Below are 21,556 nucleotides of genomic sequence, written 5' to 3'. Positions count from 1 at the left end.
CAACTGCGGTCTGACCAATGCCGCACAGAGGGGGAAGTATCACCTCCTTGGTTCCATCTGTCATGCATCAGCAGATGCATGATAAAGTGCAGTTAGCTTTGCTGATGATTTCGTCACACTGACTACTCATGTTCATCTTGGAGTCCACTGTGACTCCGAGATCCCTTTCCGCATCTGTGCTGCTAAGAAGGTCACTTCCCAGCCAGTAGGTGAGCTTGGTATTTTTGTGCCCTAGGTGCAGCATTCTGCACTTGTCCTGGTTGTACTGCACCCTATTGTGTACTGCCCACTTTTCTAACCTGTCCAGGTCTGCCTGCAATCATTCCCTACCCTCCAGGGTGAAAAACACTTTGGGGGAATAATTAGCTGGAAAGAAACAGGGAGCCAACAATGAGCAAGAGACAATAGTAGTGAGATGAGACAGTGATGAAAAATCGTATCTACAGAACAGAGTTGAAATTTCCCAATTATGGACAAAAAAGTTAAAGTGGAGCAAGATATTTTTTACTGAGCACTTGACAAGGCAAACAACAAGATTCTTCTTGGCTAAGTGAAAGAAAGGGAGGAAATTAATTAAAAACAGGGTATTATTTAGTGAGACACTGGAAAGCAGCAAAGTTTTTAACCTCAAAAGACCATTCATGTATAAGGCCCCAGGGCAGACATTAGTTACTTCCATCAAGCAACAGGCAATAGCACTCAATGGAAACTGCCATGCTATGTGACCTGCTTCTCATTCAAAGGGCAAGCTATCCAGAGGAAAAAAACATCTTGGGAACTTGCTCTGACAGTACTTGCCAACAAGGGGAGCTGGAGAGCTGCTGGCAGGGGCTGTCATCTCTCTTGCTGCCGCTGTGCTGGGAATGAGAAAACAACGGAGCTGTTCCCCCAACCTTTGTGCAGATCCAGGGAGACCAGGGTGAAGGGCAGAAGGGGTGGGCTCACTCTCCAGGGGTCTTATGAGGTGCTTTTGTCTATGTGCTTGTCCTGCTCACAGGTTTCTGAATAAAATTCCCTCCCCCACCTCTCCTTAAGTCAGACAAGTAAAGCAGGTCAACCCAAGTGTCTATTTACACTCTGGCCTTCACCAAGAGGTTTTAATCCCTTCTTAAAGCAGCAGCCTTGAAGGCTGGTTGAAGAAAGAGAGGGGCAGTGAGTCACAACATCTCATGCTACCACAGCCTGGGGAAGCAGTTAAGCATGAGTCAGAGTCCCCTTGCAGGAAAGGGGGCAGGGATGGGGGACAGGGAGAGAGAGCAGTCTACTCTGGGATAGTGGAGGACCTGGCAAGACATTATCACCCTACATGTGACATGCCATAGGTTCAAATTAAAGCTTGATGAAAACTATGCTTTAAAATGATCTACAATTTTCAAGCAACAAATTTACAGCTTGTTGGTCATTTTTACTGTGCAATTATTATTTGGCACACATAACACATTGTGGCGGAGCATCAGCAGGATGCTCACCACTCTGGGGCCGTTACAAGTTCTGTGGGAGCCTGCTTGTGGAACAGCAGGGAAAAGCCTCCCCCAGGAACCATTTCAAGGGGGAAGGTCAATGGCAGAGCACATCTGGTGTCTGCCACTTGAAGAACTGGCGGCAGGTGATGCCCCATTTCTGATGAGTGGTCATTTTAGATCCAGGCCAACAGAGCTGGAGGCAGCAGTTTGCTACCTGATGCCATGGAAGGAACATCTCCTGGTGGGGATGCTGCTCCTGCAATAACTAGGAGGTAAGGGCAGGAGCTTATGGGGATGGCTTGAAGGCTCCTGGTCCTGGGCATGACTTGAAACTGCACCCTGACAGGGATGGGTGGCCTGGTGGTGCTCCCTGTGGCAAGGGAGTCCCCACGAAATGCCAGGCCAGTTACATCTCCAGTGAAAGGCAAGGAGGGGCACCTTAACCCACCCGAAGGAGGAGGCTGGGGTTATTTAACAGCAAAGGGAGTAGAGGGCCAGACATGCCCCTGTGTGCCACCTGAGTCCATGTGGGTTGCAAGACCCCAGAGAGTGAGAGTGGTGGGCCAGGCACACCAATGAGTGGCACCTGAGCCTGCTCAACCGCAGGCCCCAGAGTAGGGGGCAGAGTATGTGCCTCAGTGGAGGTGCAGAGTGGGGTGCGGAGGGGCACCTGAAGGCCTGCACAAGAGTGGCAGTTGTGAGGCTCTGGAGAGAGAGGTGAGTAGAGAATGCTAACTGTGCAGACCTGTGAACATGGGGGCATGAGATAAGACCCTGAAAGTAAGAGGCGTGAGTTGGGTCCCTGTGAGCAGGAGGCTGAGTTAGGCCCAGGTAAGCCTTCAGGCACCTGAGGCCACAGGTCGGCCTATGGCTGATTGGGAGGCGCAACAGAGGAGCTGCAGGCAAACAATGGGGTGAATCAGGAGCTCCTTGATTGAGAGCAGCTGGGGAGGTGACTGGGCAAGAGACCACAGGCTGAGTCAGACCAGTGTTCTGTGAACCACCCAGCACTCACTCAGGTGAGCACAGTGGGAAACACCCAAAAGGCAGTGCACTTACTGGCCGGGGAGTGATGGGAATCAAACCCAAGGGCCCCCCTGGGATAGGGCAGGGTAAGAGATGGTATGAGTGAGGCCCAGAAAGGGCAGTATGAAAGAGACCGGGTAAGAGCCTCAGTGAGAGGGAGGTGGTATAGCCCGTAATAAGGTAGAACGCAAGAGAAGGGCCTAACACCATGCTGAATTGGGCCCGGCCTCAGGCCAGAACAGAACACATCTGTTAGAAACATATGCGAGGCATGGGACACATTAAGGGATGATAGGAGCGTGTACTTCCACCCCTTAGAAATCAGGGCCCTCGAAGGGCAGCCTCCTGCCTAGTTATCAACTAATTACATAACAAAGCATGGCAGGAAAGAGAGGCAAGTGGCATGCCCAGAGGCAGTAGGAGACCAGCACTGTGACTGGTTGGGGACCTCCCATTTTGCCACATCTAAATTTATTGTGCAATTAACCAGTTAATTGCACAGTAGATGTAATGTGCGTTAAGGCCCAAGAGTTCTATTCCATTCTTGAAATAAACAGCAATACTTCCCTTATACAGGCAACTCTCCTGGAATGATAAATCTTGTTACTACTTAGTCCAGGGGTCAGCAACCTTTTCAGGCTGTGAGCCAGACTGCCCAGTTTGGGTAAGAGGCAGACCAGTGCACAGCAAACAGGCACTAGGACCCAGATACCATCACCACTTTTCATAGCAGCTGCACAAGGAAAGTGCCCTTTCCCCAAAGCAGCACAGGGAGAGTATCTGCGCTCATCCCCAAGGCAGCCAGGGGAAACAAACTACTACTGAAGGCCCCCACTGCTGTGGGAAAAAGCACCAGCAACAGACAGTAAAGCAACACAGGGAAAAGTCCTCATGCTTACCAGCTGCATGCCTACCTACCTCTGACCTGAATTGAGTCAATTCAACTGCTGAAGCATTCCATCCACCAGCCAAATCAAATGGTTACATGGGCTGGATCTGGCCTGTGAGCCACCTACCAACCTGACTTGAACAATAATTTTCAGGAATAAGGGGATCTAGTAACAACATACATAACCAGAAACTGACAAGTACCTCTGGGCCCGGTTTCTGTCACCGCTGGGAAGAGAATCAAATGAGTTTATAAAGGGAAAGCATTTAATATCTTGTGCGATTTACACTTGGGTGGAGAGAGGAAAGGGGATGGGGGGGGAAGAGAGGAGGAGGGACGTAACATTCTTCAGATTTAGAGTGCCTTTCATCAGACCAAAGAGTCCCTGAACGAAGCCGTAAGGCCATGACAGCAGTCCAAGATCAGTGCCAACTAAATCTTCTGGCAATTGAAAGGTAAGTCTGTGCCAAAAAGAAAAAATGCACCCTGTTAAAAAGAGAATCACATGTGAAATTCTTTCAGTCTTTGATTGCCCATTTTCTTTTATTCATGCACTCTGAAATGTTTTTTTAAAAGTTAAAGCCAAACAGACTACTACAGAATCATTACGATTGTTAACAAAGGCTACAAAATCCTTTTACAAGTATATTATACTGTATTTATTTGATTCCAAGATGAGGTCTTCCCCTCCTCCTCCCCCCACCATTCAACATACAATAACAAAGCTTCATCTTAGAATTAAGTATGGGACAGCTCTATCTAGAAGCTGTGGGAAGCAGTAGTGTCTCCAGCCGATTCAGGTGCTAGGGAGTCCCTGAGCCGTTCCTGGCGCACACTGCAGAGCAGGTTCCTCCTTGCAGCACTTGTTCCCTACCTATCTTGGCCCACACGCTATCCAGGAGATAGCGAGTGGGCCAAGATTCCTCCACAACTGCTCCCTGCAGTGTAGGGCAGGTACAAGTCAGAAGCAGCTCTGGGACTCTACCTGTGCCAGGATCAGCCAGGGACAGCAGCAGAACAGGGGGCAGGCAGGGGGCAAATGGCAAGGGGACAAGGCATCAGAGGGTGGGGGAGAGCAGTAACAGTGGGGCAGGTGCCAGGGGAGAAAAGAAATGAGGGCTAGCAGGGGACAAAGGGGAGAGGTCAGGTCATTCCCCCCCACATGCCCCCCCACTTGTTCCCCTGCCACTGTTTTTCCAACAGTGGTGGGGAAAAGGGGGGACAACAAATTTAAGATGATCCTTGAATAACTAGATTCTATATGTGGAAAATGATAACAAGTGTATAAATTTCCATGTATAGAATTTAATTATTGGAGGAGCAGGGTTGTCTTAAATTCAAAGTCATCTTGGAATTAGGTAAATATGGTATTTACCTATTGGATGAATTTCTAGGGAGCAGCTGCCCCCTCAACGAGAAAAGCAGTTTTTTTAAACACACTTTCTGATTTTTAAGTTCACAACAAATGGCTCTTGGGTTTTCTTTTTAGATCCCAGCACTTTCAAGGTGGCTCTTGAATCTGGCATCCTCATGGTTTCTAACATAAATCTATCATAATTCTTGGAATATTTCTGCAAATCCAAAGAGAACCAGAAACAAAGATGAGGAAAACTCTCGCTCTCCAGAAGAAAAAAAGCCTTCAGGGTTGAAAGCTTTGATTTTGGCTGCTTGCAGCCTCTTTTTTTTTTTTTAAACCAGAAGCAACAGCACATTACTTCAACCTGGCTCTGCACCTTCTGTAAAGATCGGGCATGTCATTGGGGCTTTTTGGCACTTTTAACTAAAGCTACTTCAATCAGCTATTAGATAAAAGCACCAAAAAGCCCCACTAAAGTACCTGATCTTTACAGATGTCAGGTGAGCCTGGCTGAAATAACACACTGCCTCTTCTGAGAATGCACAGGGTTTGGCATGAGAATGCACCAAGTTTAAAATAAAGCGGGGGGGGAGGGGGGGGTTTACATCTGCAAGCACCCCTTGTGAGTAAGTAAATGAGTGTTATGCATTCTCAGTCATTTTTGTTATATTGCATATTCAGTTTTCCCTGGAATAACTGAAAAGCATTTTTGGAAGGCCAAAAGTCATCAAGGGGCTAGCAAAGAGGAGAAACTTGTCTGGGAAGGCCGGTGAAAGAACAAAGGGGAGGAAAAGGGCAGGACTAATTTAAAAGGGCAGAAATTCAGTGTGAAGTTGTAAAGTTCACGGTTTCCACAAGAAAGTCCTTTGTGCAAAGATAAGACCAAAAACATGTAAAATGAACACAGGAAACTACTTCCAGTTTAAACTGTCTGGAGTAAAAAGAAATTCCAAATTAAAGTTTTCTGCCTTTGTTATTTTTCCTTTCTCTATAGTGTTAGCTAGCTGGCCATGCAGAATTTGCACAGACTCGTTAAATATAGGGCACAGTACTCCATCTGAGATCTGTACGCAAATAATCTGGGACAGGCTACCCTACGGACCATTAACCCAGCATTGTCCAGCAGGAAAAAAGTACCAAATACAAAAAAAAGGAAAAGTAGCACATCAGAAAATGAAAGCATCATAGTTTTACAGGAACAATCAAAGGGAAACACTAAGGAGAGTTGTAAACAGAAGCAGCTGAATATGGTCATATAGCCAGACCACTTCGAAGAACAACTAAGCAGAATTCTACAATGTTGCATCCATGTCCATATTTTGAAGAGGTGAACAAGTCATTTCCTAAATTACCAACTCTGAGCTAGGGGAGCATTTTCCACATGAGCATGATAAAATGGGCAACTATTCTGCAGAGGCAGAGAAAGCAGGAATCATCTTAAATCAATAAGAATCAGTCAGACATTGCCTCCAGTGGAGACTGTTACAGCTTTCCCATCCATTTATGTATCCACACAAGACGATGGTTTGGTTGGATTTGGAAATACTGCCACAGCACAGTAGTTTCAATCCACCTGGAGTCACTTGAACTTCCATTCAAGTCTGGGATTCCAACAGCCTGAAAATTTTAAGGAAAGCAGTTTTATGATTACACTGCAGACAAAGCCATTAAGGGAAAGTTACAAGCAGTTTCAATTTTATGAATAAATTTTAGCATACCAAAATGGTGTCTTATTTCATCATACTTTAATGTTCTTCTTGGTTCACTGAACTAATCAGAAATTCAAGCAAAGATAACAGCTTTACCTAAATCAATATAAAATTACACCCCTGTGGCAGTAAAATTTGTGTTCTGCATTGCAAGCGTGTGCAAAAGCAATTGGCCTACAAATACCTGTATTGCTGTAAAGAGCTTATTACCCTTATTTATTCAAATTTATTAAGAACACAAACTAAGATGTTGTTCATTTGAATCACAGATAGAATCTAAGTTTATGACAACTGTTCTCTAGGAAGATTCATCTTACTGTTGAATTTTCAGACTGGTCTCTCTCAGGATCATTTCATAGGGTAACACTAATGAAAAGAAATGCGTAACTTGTTACAAACCTGTACAACCAAAGGCTTAAACATTTGAGAACACAGATAACCGCTAGCCAGAAGACCTAACAGTGTGCATTTTGAGTGAAGGAATTATCCAGCCACAAAGATTAGGAAAAAAAATATTTGTTGCTAATAAAAGTGAAAAACTGATTTAGAAGACTCACTGTATTTGATTACCTGTTTAATCCAATAGCAAGTTAGAGTTGTTCTTTCCACAGTAAGACATCCAAGTAAATTACATTTATACACTAGTAAAAATTAAAAACAGTCAACGCATTTACAGTCCTAATCTATTACATTTCTGCCTTTTAAAAGACAAGGATGTCAAAAGTGAGACATCGCTTTCAAGTAGAGTATGAAAGAAGGCATACTTTTATTTTTCCCATATTGTACTTGTTCATCACCCCCAAAAGATTCTCTCTAAAGTAATTATGCATTAACAATCCAGCAATAATAATGTGCATTTATTCTTCTTTCCAGCAAGAGGCAAAAAAAAAAAAAAAAAATCATAAATCACCTATTTTTCCCAGTAAAAGTAACAGAACCTATTATACCTCTCTATTTATTTGTAGGCTGAGCTATTGTTGTTAGTAGTGTAGCTTAATCACTAACTTAAATTTGCATTTATAAAACCCTTTATCCAAGCACCTCAAATTACTTTAGAGCTTGACGCATATTATTCTCATTTGAGGGAATTAAAAATGAAAACTATTCATCTCTGAAGCAGGTAACTTCACTGTAATAACAGAAAAGGAAGTGAACTGGGAAGCATCAATTAAAAGTACAGAAATAAAAAGTAAGATTCAGTATTACTAAATCCTCAAAATAAGGAAACTTACACTACAGACACTAAATTTACTTGTTTATTAAAGCAAAACAAAAGTGGCATAACACACACTGCAGAGCACTAAAATTCATGCTGCAGAAAAACACAAGTGAGAATAAAATTTCAGTTGTAAAATCAAAAGTGTCATTCCATTATAAAATTGGCAGAACTGGAAATCAAGCCATTCAGTTATTTCACCTGCTTCCTAAAATCTTAATATCTCTTCTCTCAGATGTTTTGTAGTTACTTCCCCAGCCTCAGAAACCTAAATCTTTAGTATGCAGACATCAGTACCACAGTTACTTCCAAGTTTAAAAGCCATGACAGTCCAAAAATGAGATTAAACACACAAAAATCAGGATTTTTAAAATAAAATTGTTTTTGATCCATTCCCTAATTTTAGAGAGCTCAGAATGAGTTTCATGTGTATAAATTTCAAGAAACTTCCCCTGGAATGCATAGAAAACACAAATCGAGAAGCCTCAAACAATACATTTCCACTATTGTCTATGCCCTGCATTCTAGAACCCTCGTCCCAATAGTTACTACCACCCATTTTTAATCTTTCTTCTTCAAATGAATGGTGTATTCAGCTACCACCCACAAAGCAGTCCTGTACACAATTAGACAGCACCCAGCTAGGACCTAGTTAGTGCCACTACTCAATTAGAGGAGAGTAAAACCAGGCTCCAATTGGCTCCCTGCAGAACCATATATAAACTAGAGACTGCTCCAGGGATCCCTTCACCATTCCTTCCTCAAATATTTTCTTCTATTATTTCCATAGGGTTGGACAAAAGGAGAGGACAACTAGGTTCTACATTCGAGCCAACACCCTGCTCCTAACCTATCCTGTAAGTTGCTGATCCTATGGGCAGCACAGGTAGGACAAACAAGGGTGCAGAGAATTACTTCTTCAGAAATTACTCCATTTCGATCTGTGTCATTATTTCAAAATTACCTTGAGCTACCAAAATAGATTCTGGATTTTAACTCTATAAATGCAGGACAACTATTTTCATATGCAAATATTTTGTTATAATCAAGCATTTATAACAAAAATGACAAGCTCATACAGAAGTGCTAAAAGGTTCTGCTATAAAAAGAAGCCTGCATAATGAATAAGGTTCAACATGACTGCTATAATACAAATACAGACTGCACATGAAATTGTTTCAAAACCTGGAAAAGATTCTGACACCCATTAAAATAAAATAAATTTAAATAGATGTATAAAAGTCTTGCAAACCCTCAAGCTTTCTCCCATTTAATCTCTTTCCATAGATGTAGAGCTACTGGGGGCACAGCCTGAGCATCTTAATGCATTTGTCACAGAAACCAGTTTCCCACATATCTTTAAAACACTGTGCATGACGGTGGGCTCAAACCTCAAATGCAACTTTTAAGCACAACAATTTTTAGAAGTTGGCATATAAAATTAACTGCTGAAAATACAGTGGGGCGTGGGGGTAGAAATCAAAGACTAAATCAGAAGGTGACTATTTGTAAGTTGAACTACAGCACAATACAGCCATTTTAAAGCAAAGATCACAAAATATGGCAGAAAGTTGTAAAATAGAAATTGCTGTGCTTACCTAGCATACGAATATACAATGCAGTTTGATCAGAGCTGTCATAGGAAATTGCTCCACGCCTCTATAAAAAAAAAGGAAAGTCAATATATTTTATATGCACTAAGAAAGTTTGACCTTTACACTTCATAGTGTCTCCTTAAAACAAATTAACTTATTTTTAATTGGTTTTAAAAGTTACATTCAGTTGTGTAACCGGGTAGGGGTGACTGGAGCACTAACTGGAAGTACCCACTTAGAGAAGGTGCAAAAAAAGCAGCCACTGCCAGGGTACCCAAACCCTAGTAGTTATGCCTCTGGTTAAAGTTTCAACAGTGCATACTCTAAAGCCACTTATCTCATACTCTCTAAGTTACAAAACCTTGAAGAAACAATTACTCGGGACAAGGCAGTTGTTCAACAGTGGACAATGTTCTCATACAAGACAGCGTCTTTGTTGGGAACAGGCAGTTTCAGTTACTTAAGCCACGGCTTGATGCAGACTGCTCTAAAGCTAAAAGTGATTTAATAGTAGCCTTGAAGGAATACAAATCCAAAAACAATTGAGCTAATTTGCAAGAGATCAAAATTAAAATAAAGTATAAAAATTAATAGAAAGACGTAGTAATACCAAAACAAGACTACGAAAGGAACTAGTAGCCACAGGGGAAAACAACAATAAATCAGTATTTTGACAGATTATAGACAAAGAGACAAAAACAGCTTAAATCCCAACACACGTATTCCTGAAGATACATAGGTTTTGTTTTCTAAAACCAAGTTTAACAACTTGAGCACAAGTGGTGAAGGAAACAACAGCTTCTTGCTGAAGCAAATTTTATCTGCTAAACCACAATCAGATTATTACACCCATGAATCTGAAATAAGATTATATATATCCTTAGTAAGTAACAGAAAGACCCTTCCCAACTTTTATTTTCTTCCCCAGAAATCTTCAGGGAATTCATTGACTGGTAGTGTCCAATTTTAAAAACAAAAAAAAATATATTACTTTAAAAGGCATTTATCAAAAGTATTGGAATGAAAAAATGTCACAATTTTTCTAAATGATGATAAGAGATCCTGCATCATATCCCCTATTAGTCTTAATCCGGCAAAACATTTGGGAGACATTTATTTTATCTTCAGACATGGATTTCTGAAAATAACATTTCAGGAAAAGAGCAGGGCCACTTTCAAGGAAGGGTGTTCTTGCATGGGGCATTGCTTAGTGTTGTGCTATTTAGAATCTAAATATGTAAAAAGACAAAATCATCCATAGGTAGTCTTCAAAGATCTAAAGGGATCTTTTGATTCTACAGACTTATTTGAATTATGCAAGAAACTGACAATAACATCAATGGATAAAGCACATATAACTAATTGGTACTTAATATTCCAACACAGCATCTAGTGTGCAGTGTGGGATTGGTGGTGCCCTGCCCAGTAGTTTTCTAACCAAGACAGGGGTATGAAAAGGATGTTTGCTCTGCTACTTTTTAATCTATTCTTGAATATGCTAACAGGGAATAGATTCCATGTACTCTTGATACTGAACAACCCTACCCCTTGCTTTATGCAGATGATGATTCATGTCACATCCCAAATAGGCCTCCAAAGGTTATTAGATGCTTTTCAGCAGTGTTGTTCTACAAATGGGTTGGAACAATCAACATTAATAAATCTGAGATACTGTTTTTTGGGAACGAAATGAAGAAATGATTGTTTCAAACCCCTGGCCCCCCCCCCCCCAGGTTTTGGGTTTTTTTGTATGGTGGGGGGGTTGGTTTGGGGGGGTTGTTTTTTTGTTTGTTTTTTTACAGGAAAACAAGTTAGAGGTTGTCTTCATATAAATATTTGGAATCTATTTTAATAAAAATCTGACCTGTAATAAGCCCACTGAAAATGTAGGCACTAGATTTAAGACAACAAACAAACCACAAAGATGTTATGCATTATATGTGGATCAACTTTGTATTATCATGCCATTAATTGGCTTTAACATGTGGCAGGATTACTTTTTAATGGTGTGATTAATACCTTAATTGTGCCCCAATTGTAACATGTGCCAGGGCCCTGATAGTGACAGTATCAGTGTATCTGGGTGAAAATCTTAACATGGCTATCCACTACCTAATGGTAAGAAACACTATGCCCCTAGTAACAAAACTAAAAAGAACCATTACTTATCTCATGGCAATTGTGATTCATCAAGACATGGATTCCGCATAGATTCCATACTGAGTGTGCATGTACCCCAGGACTGTAAAATCATATTCTTCTGAAATAGAAAAATGGCTGTTTTAAAAGCTGTGCCAGACTCTGTGAACCACTGTGCTCACAACAGCAGACTCTACAGATGGGCAAAGCCACCTCAATTCCCTTGCAGTCCCTTCACTGATAGAAGAATCTCAACAGTCAGGTTTCCAGATTAACAAATTGAGGAATCTGTGTAAACACTACATCTTGAAGAACCAGTTACAGTAGGGTAAATAGCCGTTCTTTGTTTGAGTTGCTATCCACACCAATTCCACCCCTGACAACTAGCAAACAGTATCCAGCCCTGGCAAAGGGAATGAGAAGTCCTGCTGGACTATCAACTGAAGGACCACTCTACAGAAGCTCGCATCTGATACAGATGCCTGTGCCAAGTAGGAAGGGTAGATTGAACTCCACATCACTGCTCTACAGATCTCAATCAAATGAGCATTGTTTCAAAAGGTAGAGGGCACCATCAAAGCTTAAGTCAAATGGGATCTAATACATACAGATGAATCCTTCTTATATGCTAGTTAAGTAAGAGGCCCAGATGTATAGATTTCCATGAGGAAAAATCTATACTTTTCTCATCTCAATGGCTCTACAAAACGCACAAATTTTCATTAGCTTCTTCAATTACATATAAAAAGGTCAGCACTCTGGCTATAATCAGTGTGTGCATTTTTGCTTCAACTAATGAAGGAGGTTTCAAAAAGAAAAACAGAAGGTAGATAGATTAATTAATACTTATAACATTACGCAAGAACATAAGATGAGGTCCTAGAACACCCTCATACTTTCATAAGTATAAGGAGGATCTGAATTTCTCCAGTCTTCCTAACCACTGGACAGGCTACTTTCATGAAAAGGAAATAGATGGGGCAGTCACAACTCAACAGAAACCCCACTATTCCTCCTTGGGCTACACTGGTATTCTGCTGGGACAAGAGTTATCTGCCTGATGGAAAAATGTAAGGCAACAAATTATTCAGTCTGCAGTGAGGAATGGTATGCCGACTGAATTAAGATACAAACCATTATTTAATGATAGCATGGAGTCTACCACCTATGGTATAATTGCTTGTAAATGTGTCAGATGGTGACACTAAAACCCTTTAGATCAATAGGCCTGTCTCAAAGTTGGCTGACTGAACAGTTCCTCTTGGTAGATGTCAAGCAGCCAGCATTCACAAGTGTCAGGTGTACCAACTCTAAGGCTAGAAACAGATGTTACATTTGTCCCTGGACAAGTTGTGCTTGTGTTCATCCCAGAAGAGAAATATCCCTGAACTAATATGTATGCACAGTGCTCTTCTAATCAGTGTTTAGTGAGCACCTGAATGTACAGCCACTTTTTCTGACAGATTCAATGATGTAATCCCACATAAACTGTTCAGAAGCAGAGGTCTCTGGACAGAAAACTGCCAGCACTTCTTATCCCATGAGCCTTTTTATGATTTATCCCTAAAAAAAGTAACATGTTTGTAGCCTACATCCATCATTCTGATACATATTCTACTCAACCTGCTGTAAGGTACCAAAAGCCTGTCAACTCTCTCTCAGCTGAATACCAGAGCTACCTTCTCCAAAAAAATCAAACTCTTGGGATAATAATCCACTGATCTGTGCGAGCTTCCACAAGACCCAGATATCTATGATCCTCAGGATCTAGTACAAGCAAAGGGACAAGACAAGCATCTGAGGGGATCCCAAACACTCACTTCATCTGAAGCAGAATATCAAGTATTTAAGGTGGTGGCACATCAAACAAGTTGATACGTGGAAGCCTGAAGACCAAAAGCTTCAGATGCCACTCTCAGCTTTTGAAAAGGGCAGTGAGTCTGTCAGAGCATGCTGAAAACCTGCAAAAATAAAGGCTATTAAGATAATAGGATGCCAAATGCATTTAGCTTCTTGGCACAAAAGGTTGCGACTAGGCTCCTGCATCACCATGGCCTTGCTGGTGAGCACCCTTGTGGCAAAAGCACTCACTTTCTGGTTGAATAGTTCAGATTTCTGACACAGCAATAGGAAAGGTGGAGTTGACCATTTCACCTGAACTTGAAGGTGGTTTGGTAGCATGCTCTGAACTTTGGCTGAAGGTATCCATGAGATAGGTCTTAAATAAATGGGTTCAAGAGAATGGAACTCCCTACGTCATGTCCGTATAGTCTATTGGGCAGCATCACCGATCTCAGTAACTATTTCAAAGGATTATGACATGCTGTGACACACACAGACAAGTGCCTCAACAGGTTCTCATTTACCTGATTGGGCAGTGCCATGCTTTAGTGTTGATCATTCTCTGAGGCAGAAGACCTGGAAAGCACTTTAATCAGAATCAAGCAGAAGGAACTAATTGGCTTTAAAGGGGGGATTTGGAGATGCAGGGACTGGACCTTGATCATTAAAGACAGGGAAAAACAGGACAGCATAACAGAAAAAAAAAAGCCGTACGAGTGAGTAATGGAAACAAAAGCAGCAGCAAACTGGTAGAATTAGGTGCAAGAAATAAAAATTTCACTTTAAAGAAACAGTTTTAAATTGTGGTTGGTAGTTTACGTAAATTGTAAATAATTTTTGCACAGCAGTCTTGTCAGCTATCTAGAACTACTAATTACTTTTCCATGTTTTCAGTAATATTTATCTATTCTAAAGGAAAAAAGAAATCTCACTCAGCCAAGTAGTTTCTAAGAAAATTAAAACAACTCTATCAGAGTGATAATAGCTGCATGACAATGGGATATTTCATTAGCTGTAAAGCTTCAAGCAACCAGGGGTTTAATTTTGGTCTCTCACAACTAAATATTAATAGGCACATTCCAATCTTTCTTCATAGGAAAACGACCACGTCATTTACTAAGAACTGAGAATTTTGTCAGTCTCTGCTTATGCCTAGAGCTACATTGCAGGTAATGAGTGACCGAACAGCATTAGTACAGCTGTCTGGGAAATATTGCTCATCATGTCTAGCTCAACCCAAAAGCAGTACTCTGTACCCAAGCTATTAATATTAATAAGCAGCACTACAAGCATGCAATTAACATATTACTTCTGATTTTTCAAGTCTCCCTCATCTTTCCCACTGACTCCAGAACTACCTTCCCAAACTCCCTGTTTAATGCCCTACTTTTTGTAGCATTATTTTTCATTTAAAATTTTAGGCTACTAAGGATAAGAACCAATAGGGACAACCAATGTTGTCCCTAGAACAAGTAAAAAAGACTAGAAGTGAATTTCTGGCCTGACTATAAGGAAGGCTAATCCCTCCCTGACTTAACAAGGGCAGGATTTTACCTTAAAATGATTTTTTAAAAATAACATGCATTTATAAGAGACATGAATGTTCCATAGTACATACGCATAGAGGACAATTACAAGTTTAATATTAGACTGCCTCATGTTATGGAAACAGGCACAAGGACTGAAATTAGAAGACTACAAAAAAGACCACCAAAAACTTAATCTTCTAACATTGCAACACACTTTAAAACAAATTTATCCAGCCAAACTAACACACGAAAAACTAAGTCATGCTGCATAAAAATAAATTTTTTTTGAAAATAGTTTCCCATTCCCTAAAATCTGTAGTTTCTTTAAACTATTGTAAAGTTAAGTCATATTAATAAAATAGGTTCCATTATTGCACAGAAACAAATTTGGGTTTCTCTTGGCCACCCTACGAACATTACTCCAGAAATGCACATCATACTTAAAACGGGTATTCCAAAAGAGCCATTTAAATCTGTATAAGCATTTAAGCAGCACAACCTAATTTAATAAGGATAGATTACTACAACAGACACTAGAATTTGGACAAATTTAAGCATCTGTAAACAACAGTTCTTAACTATGTGACTCCTTTTCGGACCAATATAAATGCACTCAGTCAAAACAACATGGCCTACCTTGGATGCAATCCACTTGATAAGAATCAGGGCTAAACACCAGATCAATGTAATTCCCATTGGATCACCCAAAAGATAGTAGCATAATCTCTTTCCTAAATCCAGCCAGTGCTGAAAGCTGTTTGGGTGTTTAAGAGCCTGATAAATAACAGGCAATCGTGTGACAGAAGACAGTGAGGCACTGACTTGAAACTCAAGCAGCTGCATGAGTGCCAGAATCACCTGACTGTTTTGGGAATATACAGGCAGTACTCTCATGCAGAGTAAGTCTCACTGCACAGTTGCTACTGAATACAACAATGAGCAGCAACACTTTACAACTAAAGGAGATGCACAATATCAAATTTTATTAAAGCAAATAGAAATACTAACTGGTCTGAGAAAAACGTAAGATTACATTGATTTATAAAAATGCACTTGAATCTAACAGGGCTAGCTACAAAAATAACTACAAGAGGTCATACTGAAAAAACTCAAAGCAAACTGCAGAAGTACCAGGGGTTGCATAGTACGGGGCGCTTGCTTGTCTTATTTCTTGTGAGAAGCCTTTTTTTTAATTGCATTTCACTGAAGCTGACATTCAGACACTTCAGATAATCTGCTATCAGTTCCAAACAGCAAGGTAGCCACAATACTCTGGGCTACAGCTCAAGGTTGCTTTTATCTCATGTTGCTACAAGATTAATGTAGTAAATGCATGCAGTCCCTTCCCATAAACCCATGGGGCACCCATTCCTGTGTAATAGTAATCCTACCCATCTGTGCTAAAACCCCATGACCAAAAGCAATATTGCTTTCATATCCCTCTGTTCACTATCCACAGTCCAAGGCTGCTTTCAGTTTTCGCAGGGCTTGCCATCTCCAGCTTTTGAAACAAACAGTTACCCTTGATAAAAAAGATTGTTTAAAAACGCATCAAAATTCTGATAAGGCTTTGCACTTGAGGGCATGGACACATTAACAAATTACCATGAAGTAAATAAAGGCAGGGCTTCACACCACATCAGTGGCTGAAGAGGCACTCCCATGTAAAGGCACTACCTACAGTAAGCAAAAGTTAAGCCTTCAGTAGCTTACCTTTCTTTCCTCCTTTGTCTTTATTTACCTCAGCAACATGTTCACGTGTCCATGCCATCAGAGAGACAAACCCACTTTAAAAGTACCATGAGACATTATAATCCCAGACTATCTGCATGTTATGACAATCTGCCACTAGTGCACCAATTGTTTCTTTTTATACTCCATGAAAAGATTAATGTCATTCACTCTAAAAAATCTGCAACTAGAGGGTAAGCATCCCTCTGCCAGCTTCATAATTTAAACTGCCTTTTCAGTAACTTCAGCTCATTGTTTTACAAACTTCAGAAACATTTTAAGAGCAAAGCATTGTTTCATTTCCAATGTTTCTTTTTCCATTCTGATTTCTGAACCAAGATCTTGTAAAAAGGTGCTGCAGCCTGGAAAAGCTGCAATGTAAATCATCCTTGCTACTACGCCTTCAAGCAACTAGCTAGTCCTTCTGCTTAAAATGTTTTGGATGCTGGAGAAAGTAGAATAAACTAATTCTTTTTCTCAAGATAATTCCTCAAGAAAAGTCCTGAACAGGTGGAAGTTGGAAGGCAAAAAAAAAAAAGCCAAGGGATTAGCATTTTTTGTAATAAATGTTTTGTTGGTTTTGGGGGGGGGGGGGGAGAGGGGTTGTATTATTATTACTTGCAGCCCCACAGGCAGAATAAAAAAAAAAAAAACTATGAAATCAAAGGTGCTCTTCATCTGTGTATCAGGAGCAAAAGCAAGCGTATATGACATCAAGGTATGGCCTAGCTATTAGAATACCACGCAGCTTCAGCAACAGAATTCTGAACAAGGACAAAGCTCTGCAGGAATATAAATTCTCATAATGCAAGCACACAATTACATTCTCTAGAAAAGGATCACATGGATTTGAAGGAGATGCATAGGAAGTACAAAAAAAAAGCTGCAGCGAATAAGGGGGGGGAAAAGATGCTTTGACCATTTCTGCTGTGATTATGGGATGAGAAAACAAAATATGGTGTTTGACAAAGAAAAGCAAGATATTTTGAGGAACATTGTGGCTACAACAATTATCCAACCTGTTTGAGATGATATCCAGGATCAGGAACTTTGGTGGTGAATCTCCTGTGTGTTAAAACATGCTCTAAACAGGCTGAAGAATTCCTAGGAAATTGCTAGTGATTCTCAGACCATCACACCAATATTAGCTTCATTTTACAGGTTCTCATTGTTTCCTTCTGGACAAATAGGATTGACTATAAATAGTAAGTATAAATAGTATTTCCTTACAGCCTTTACTCCAGCACACACTGAAGCAATGAAAGGTTGATAGCCAGTAAGTACACACCAATTCATAAACAGTGGTAATTCAGACCAGCCGACTCTCCTTTAAGCTTACAAGACAGTCCATCACATCATTTTACATTTTTAAAAAAAATCATAATCTTGCCTTTAATCAGCCCCAAAGCCATATTCTGCTACCATTCCACATTTGCTCACCATGCCTCATAACATTCATTGGGACATGGCTTCACCAACCAGGATAGCAGGGACTATGCTGCATCTACTAAAAATCAGTTAGTATAGATAGCCAATTAAGTGTGGGGTAAAGAAACATACCAGTCTGCCCCTATGAAATAGGCCAGATTTACAGGAAACTCAAGTCAATCCAGTGTAGGATCCAACAACATGCCAAGAGTAGAACAAGCGGCCTCCTTTCCTGCTAACCACTTCACTGACGTGCCAGGGAGAGAATGAATATATGCATCATAAATCGCATCTTTGAGGCTTCAGAATCCCACCTGTTCAGAGCCCTTATTGTTTCATGAACATTTCCCATTTTGACCAATCAGGAGGGCAATACAGTATTAAAACAACCTTACATATCTCACAGGCCACTGTGGCAGATTTTCTAAACTTCACCCTGATTGGTGACAGATCTGTAGCACTTAGGAGTTGCCACTGCCACAGGTCAATAGTAATACACATCTAGACTATTACAGTGTCTCATCTAGTCCTCAAGTGCAGCGGGGCAAGGTCCTCATACAGCTCTATGAAGGCATTTGCCTTCGTAGAGTTCAAGGCATGCCTGTACACATGGTATGAAAGTAGCAGCTTCTATGGGGACTCTTCCTTAATTTTTAAAATAGTGGCAGTAAAAAGCAATATGCTTGTGACAACTTCAGTTTCATGAGATACCAAGTCTAAACCAATTAAGTGCAAATTTCCTGAGCCAGCTTGTTCCTAAAGAGTTGACCAGTTTATGTCCCTTTTAGGGAGGAGGGGGAAAGTCTAAATAGACTGGGGGGGGGGGGGAGGGGAGGGGGAGAAGCAACAGCAGCAGCTTATGGAGTTGCAGTTTTCCAAAGAACCCTTCTTAGCCTTCATGAGACCTTATGATGAGAGGCTGAGAGCCATGAGAAAGAGACTCAGCCATAGGACTTAGGAAAAACGCAGGCTCAGGAGCTATCTGGTGGCCACCTATAAGTTTATTAGGGGTGTTCACCAGGATCTGGGGGAACATCTGTTCCCCAGGGCTCCCCAAGGGATGACGACGAGATCAAATGGTCACAAACTCCTCTGCCACCGTTTCAGGCTGGACATAAGGAAGAACTTTTAAACCTTTGGGACTGGGACAGTAAAGAATAGACTGCTGCCGGAGGTGGTTCAAGTACCCACTTTGAACACCTTCAAGACACTTTTGGATGTTTATCTTGCTGGGATCCTATGATCCCTGCTAACTTCCTGTCCCTGGGCAGGGGGCTGGACTCGATGATCCTCCAGGGTCCCTTCCAGCCCGAACGTCTATGAAATGAAATCTATCAAAAAATGCTACTAGGAAAATCCAGTTTAAAAGCATAATTATGTTGGTCCACTAAGCACACTTATAATGCCATCCAAGACTACCAGGAACCTAGCCAGTAAGAGACTCCAGAAAATACTTTCCAGGGTGATGCAGTGTGTCCATGTTTCATTTCAGCCAACAGTTCTCAACCTTTTTAGACCTGAGGCACCCTTTGGAAAATACCATCTCTTAGAACAGTTTTTTTCTGTTGCAAAAAACTCAGAAAGACTACAACTATAGATTTCTATTTGAAAAGGGTTTATCTTGTGAATCACAGGCGCAAACCTAAGTGCTAACACTGCATGGCACCCTGCAGCACCCTTGAAAGGGTCTCATAGCACCCTAGATGAGAATCATCTCCCCATCCTTAGGTGTCCAGGAATACTTCAACTGATGCGATAAGGAAGGTATGCCAGGCTTAACTACAGGCAGGTTAAAGATCTTCTAGTCATTAGGTACAAGTCTTTAATAAGGAATTTCCACTCCTCTTTCAAATTCCTTGTAACTTGTTTGTGATGGTGAGAGTTCTTCTGCTTTATGTTTGCTTTTTATCTCTCTTTTAAAAAAAAAAAAAAGGTGGGCTCATTTTCTTCAGAACACACATCTGTGAAGTTATACCCCCATTTGTGCTTAATTCTGAGAAGCTCAGCCAGAAGTATCTCACTGAAAGTCCCAACCTCCAGAGATTTTCTCTTTAGAGCAGTGGTTCTCAACCTTTTCAGAGTCACAATATTCCACCTCGTTCTTTGAATGTGGTTGCACCCACCAGCTGACAATGACTGTTGGTGTGGTCTCATTACCTTTGTGCTTCTCAGCCAGGTTCACCTGCCTCCAGATGAAACTGACCCCTAAGCCTGCTGCACAGCCAGCCTGGGAACTGCTATGCCATGTGCACATGCTCCTCCTGCATTACGGCTCTCTAAACAGCTTAAAGTAGGCAGGCGCTGCCTAGTGTTGCATAACCCTACCTTCTCTGGGACCCCCCCACTCCTCCCAGAAGCAGGTGGGACAGTTCCACATGCACCTGTTTCCAAAATGAGTGCAGGGTGTGCCAAACAAGGACGTGCTACACGGCACAAGGTAGCTTTGCTGCCTGCTTCAGGCTGATTAGAGAGCCTTAATACAGGGGCAAAGCACAGGACAGTTTTAGCTGGCTGCTGCTGCACCCCAGTTGAGAACCACTACTTTAGATGTCACCTGTCTAGAGCTTCTATCAATCACAGCATGAGCTATGACCATGTGGTAGTTATGGACAAGAACTTCATCCCACTGCTATGGGGTGGGGGAGGTTTGCCTTCTCCTGAATTTCAGCAAACTAAAGTGGAACTTTCCTACCTGGTCTGCAAGCCAGGAGAAAAAGGGACCCTTAGGCTCAGGGGAAGGGGGAGAGGCAGGGGAAAAGGAGTTTACCTCTAATTCCATGCCACTACTGTACCCTGGTTTGAATAAAGAAAGTTTACATAAGAACAGTTTTTTGTATGGACCTAATTCACATACTGGTAGGTCCTGTGGCCTACAGGGAATAAAGGAGAATGTAAATATCTTAGCTGCCTCCAACTGCCATGAAGGAATGTGGAAACTGTCTAACAGAGGAGACATAAAAAGGAAGCTATTTCAATCAGGGAAGTTCCTGTTGCTACCATGAATGCAGAGGTGAAAAAAATGGTGATGAACTTTATAAGGCATGATCTTCCAGAAGATCTAAAGAGAAGAGAGAAGGAGAGAGAGAGAAAAAAAAGTGGGGAGAGGGAGGAACCCTGATTACATCTACAACAGAGGAAAACACAGATAAGAAATGCAGGGCAGTCTTAAATATATTCTGATGGAACACAAAGGAAAAAAAGCAGAGTTGTGATGTTAAACTATGAAGAGAATCCCTCTATTTCCCTATAAACACCACAGCTGATTCTTCCAACCAACAAGTGCACTCAACCCATCCCTGATGGTTTTATTAATTTCCAGGTATTATGCACTGTTTGACTGTAAAGCTTCCTGTTAAGATATACATTTGCATTGATGTTTATTTTCCTGAGCTCATTTGAGTTTCCCAGAATCTACTTACCAGAGATAGGTCATCTGTTCCTCTACCTTACCCACCTGTTTCTTCCCCCTTTCTCCATCTCCAACTCTAAGCACCAAAAGTGTCAGCCAGTCTTGGTGCCCATTAACGTAGTATCCAAGCACCTCAAAATATTGAATGTATATATCCTTGTCAATACCTGTCATGTATTACTCCTATTTTACAGAAAGGAAATTGAGGCAATTACTCCTATTT

The 21,556-nt window shown here is 41.2% G+C and overlaps 1 protein-coding gene across 9 annotated transcripts in view; it reads right to left on the bottom strand.

The window, feature by feature from the left end:
- The window catches only part of PDE7A (phosphodiesterase 7A), a 123,076-nt gene that overhangs the window by 46,419 nt on the left and 55,101 nt on the right, over positions 1-21,556 (bottom strand). For 6 of the 9 annotated variants that reach the window (XM_019498527.2, XM_014606884.3, XM_014606885.3 and 3 more), the window contains exon 2: positions 9,259-9,319. In XM_019498527.2, the coding sequence (XP_019354072.1) occupies positions 9,259-9,319 (61 nt within the window). Of the gene's footprint in view, positions 1-9,258; positions 9,320-15,401; positions 15,612-21,556 lie in introns of those variants that run through there. The other 3 variants (XM_019498524.2, XM_019498525.2, XM_019498526.2) reach the window with 3 other exon arrangements.

This window comes from Alligator mississippiensis, chromosome 3, assembly GCF_030867095.1.
Source record: "Alligator mississippiensis isolate rAllMis1 chromosome 3, rAllMis1, whole genome shotgun sequence".
Classification (NCBI taxonomy): Eukaryota; Metazoa; Chordata; order Crocodylia; family Alligatoridae; genus Alligator; species Alligator mississippiensis.
Note: the sequence above shows the minus strand (reverse complement) of the source record. Positions and strands in the feature narration are given on the sequence as shown.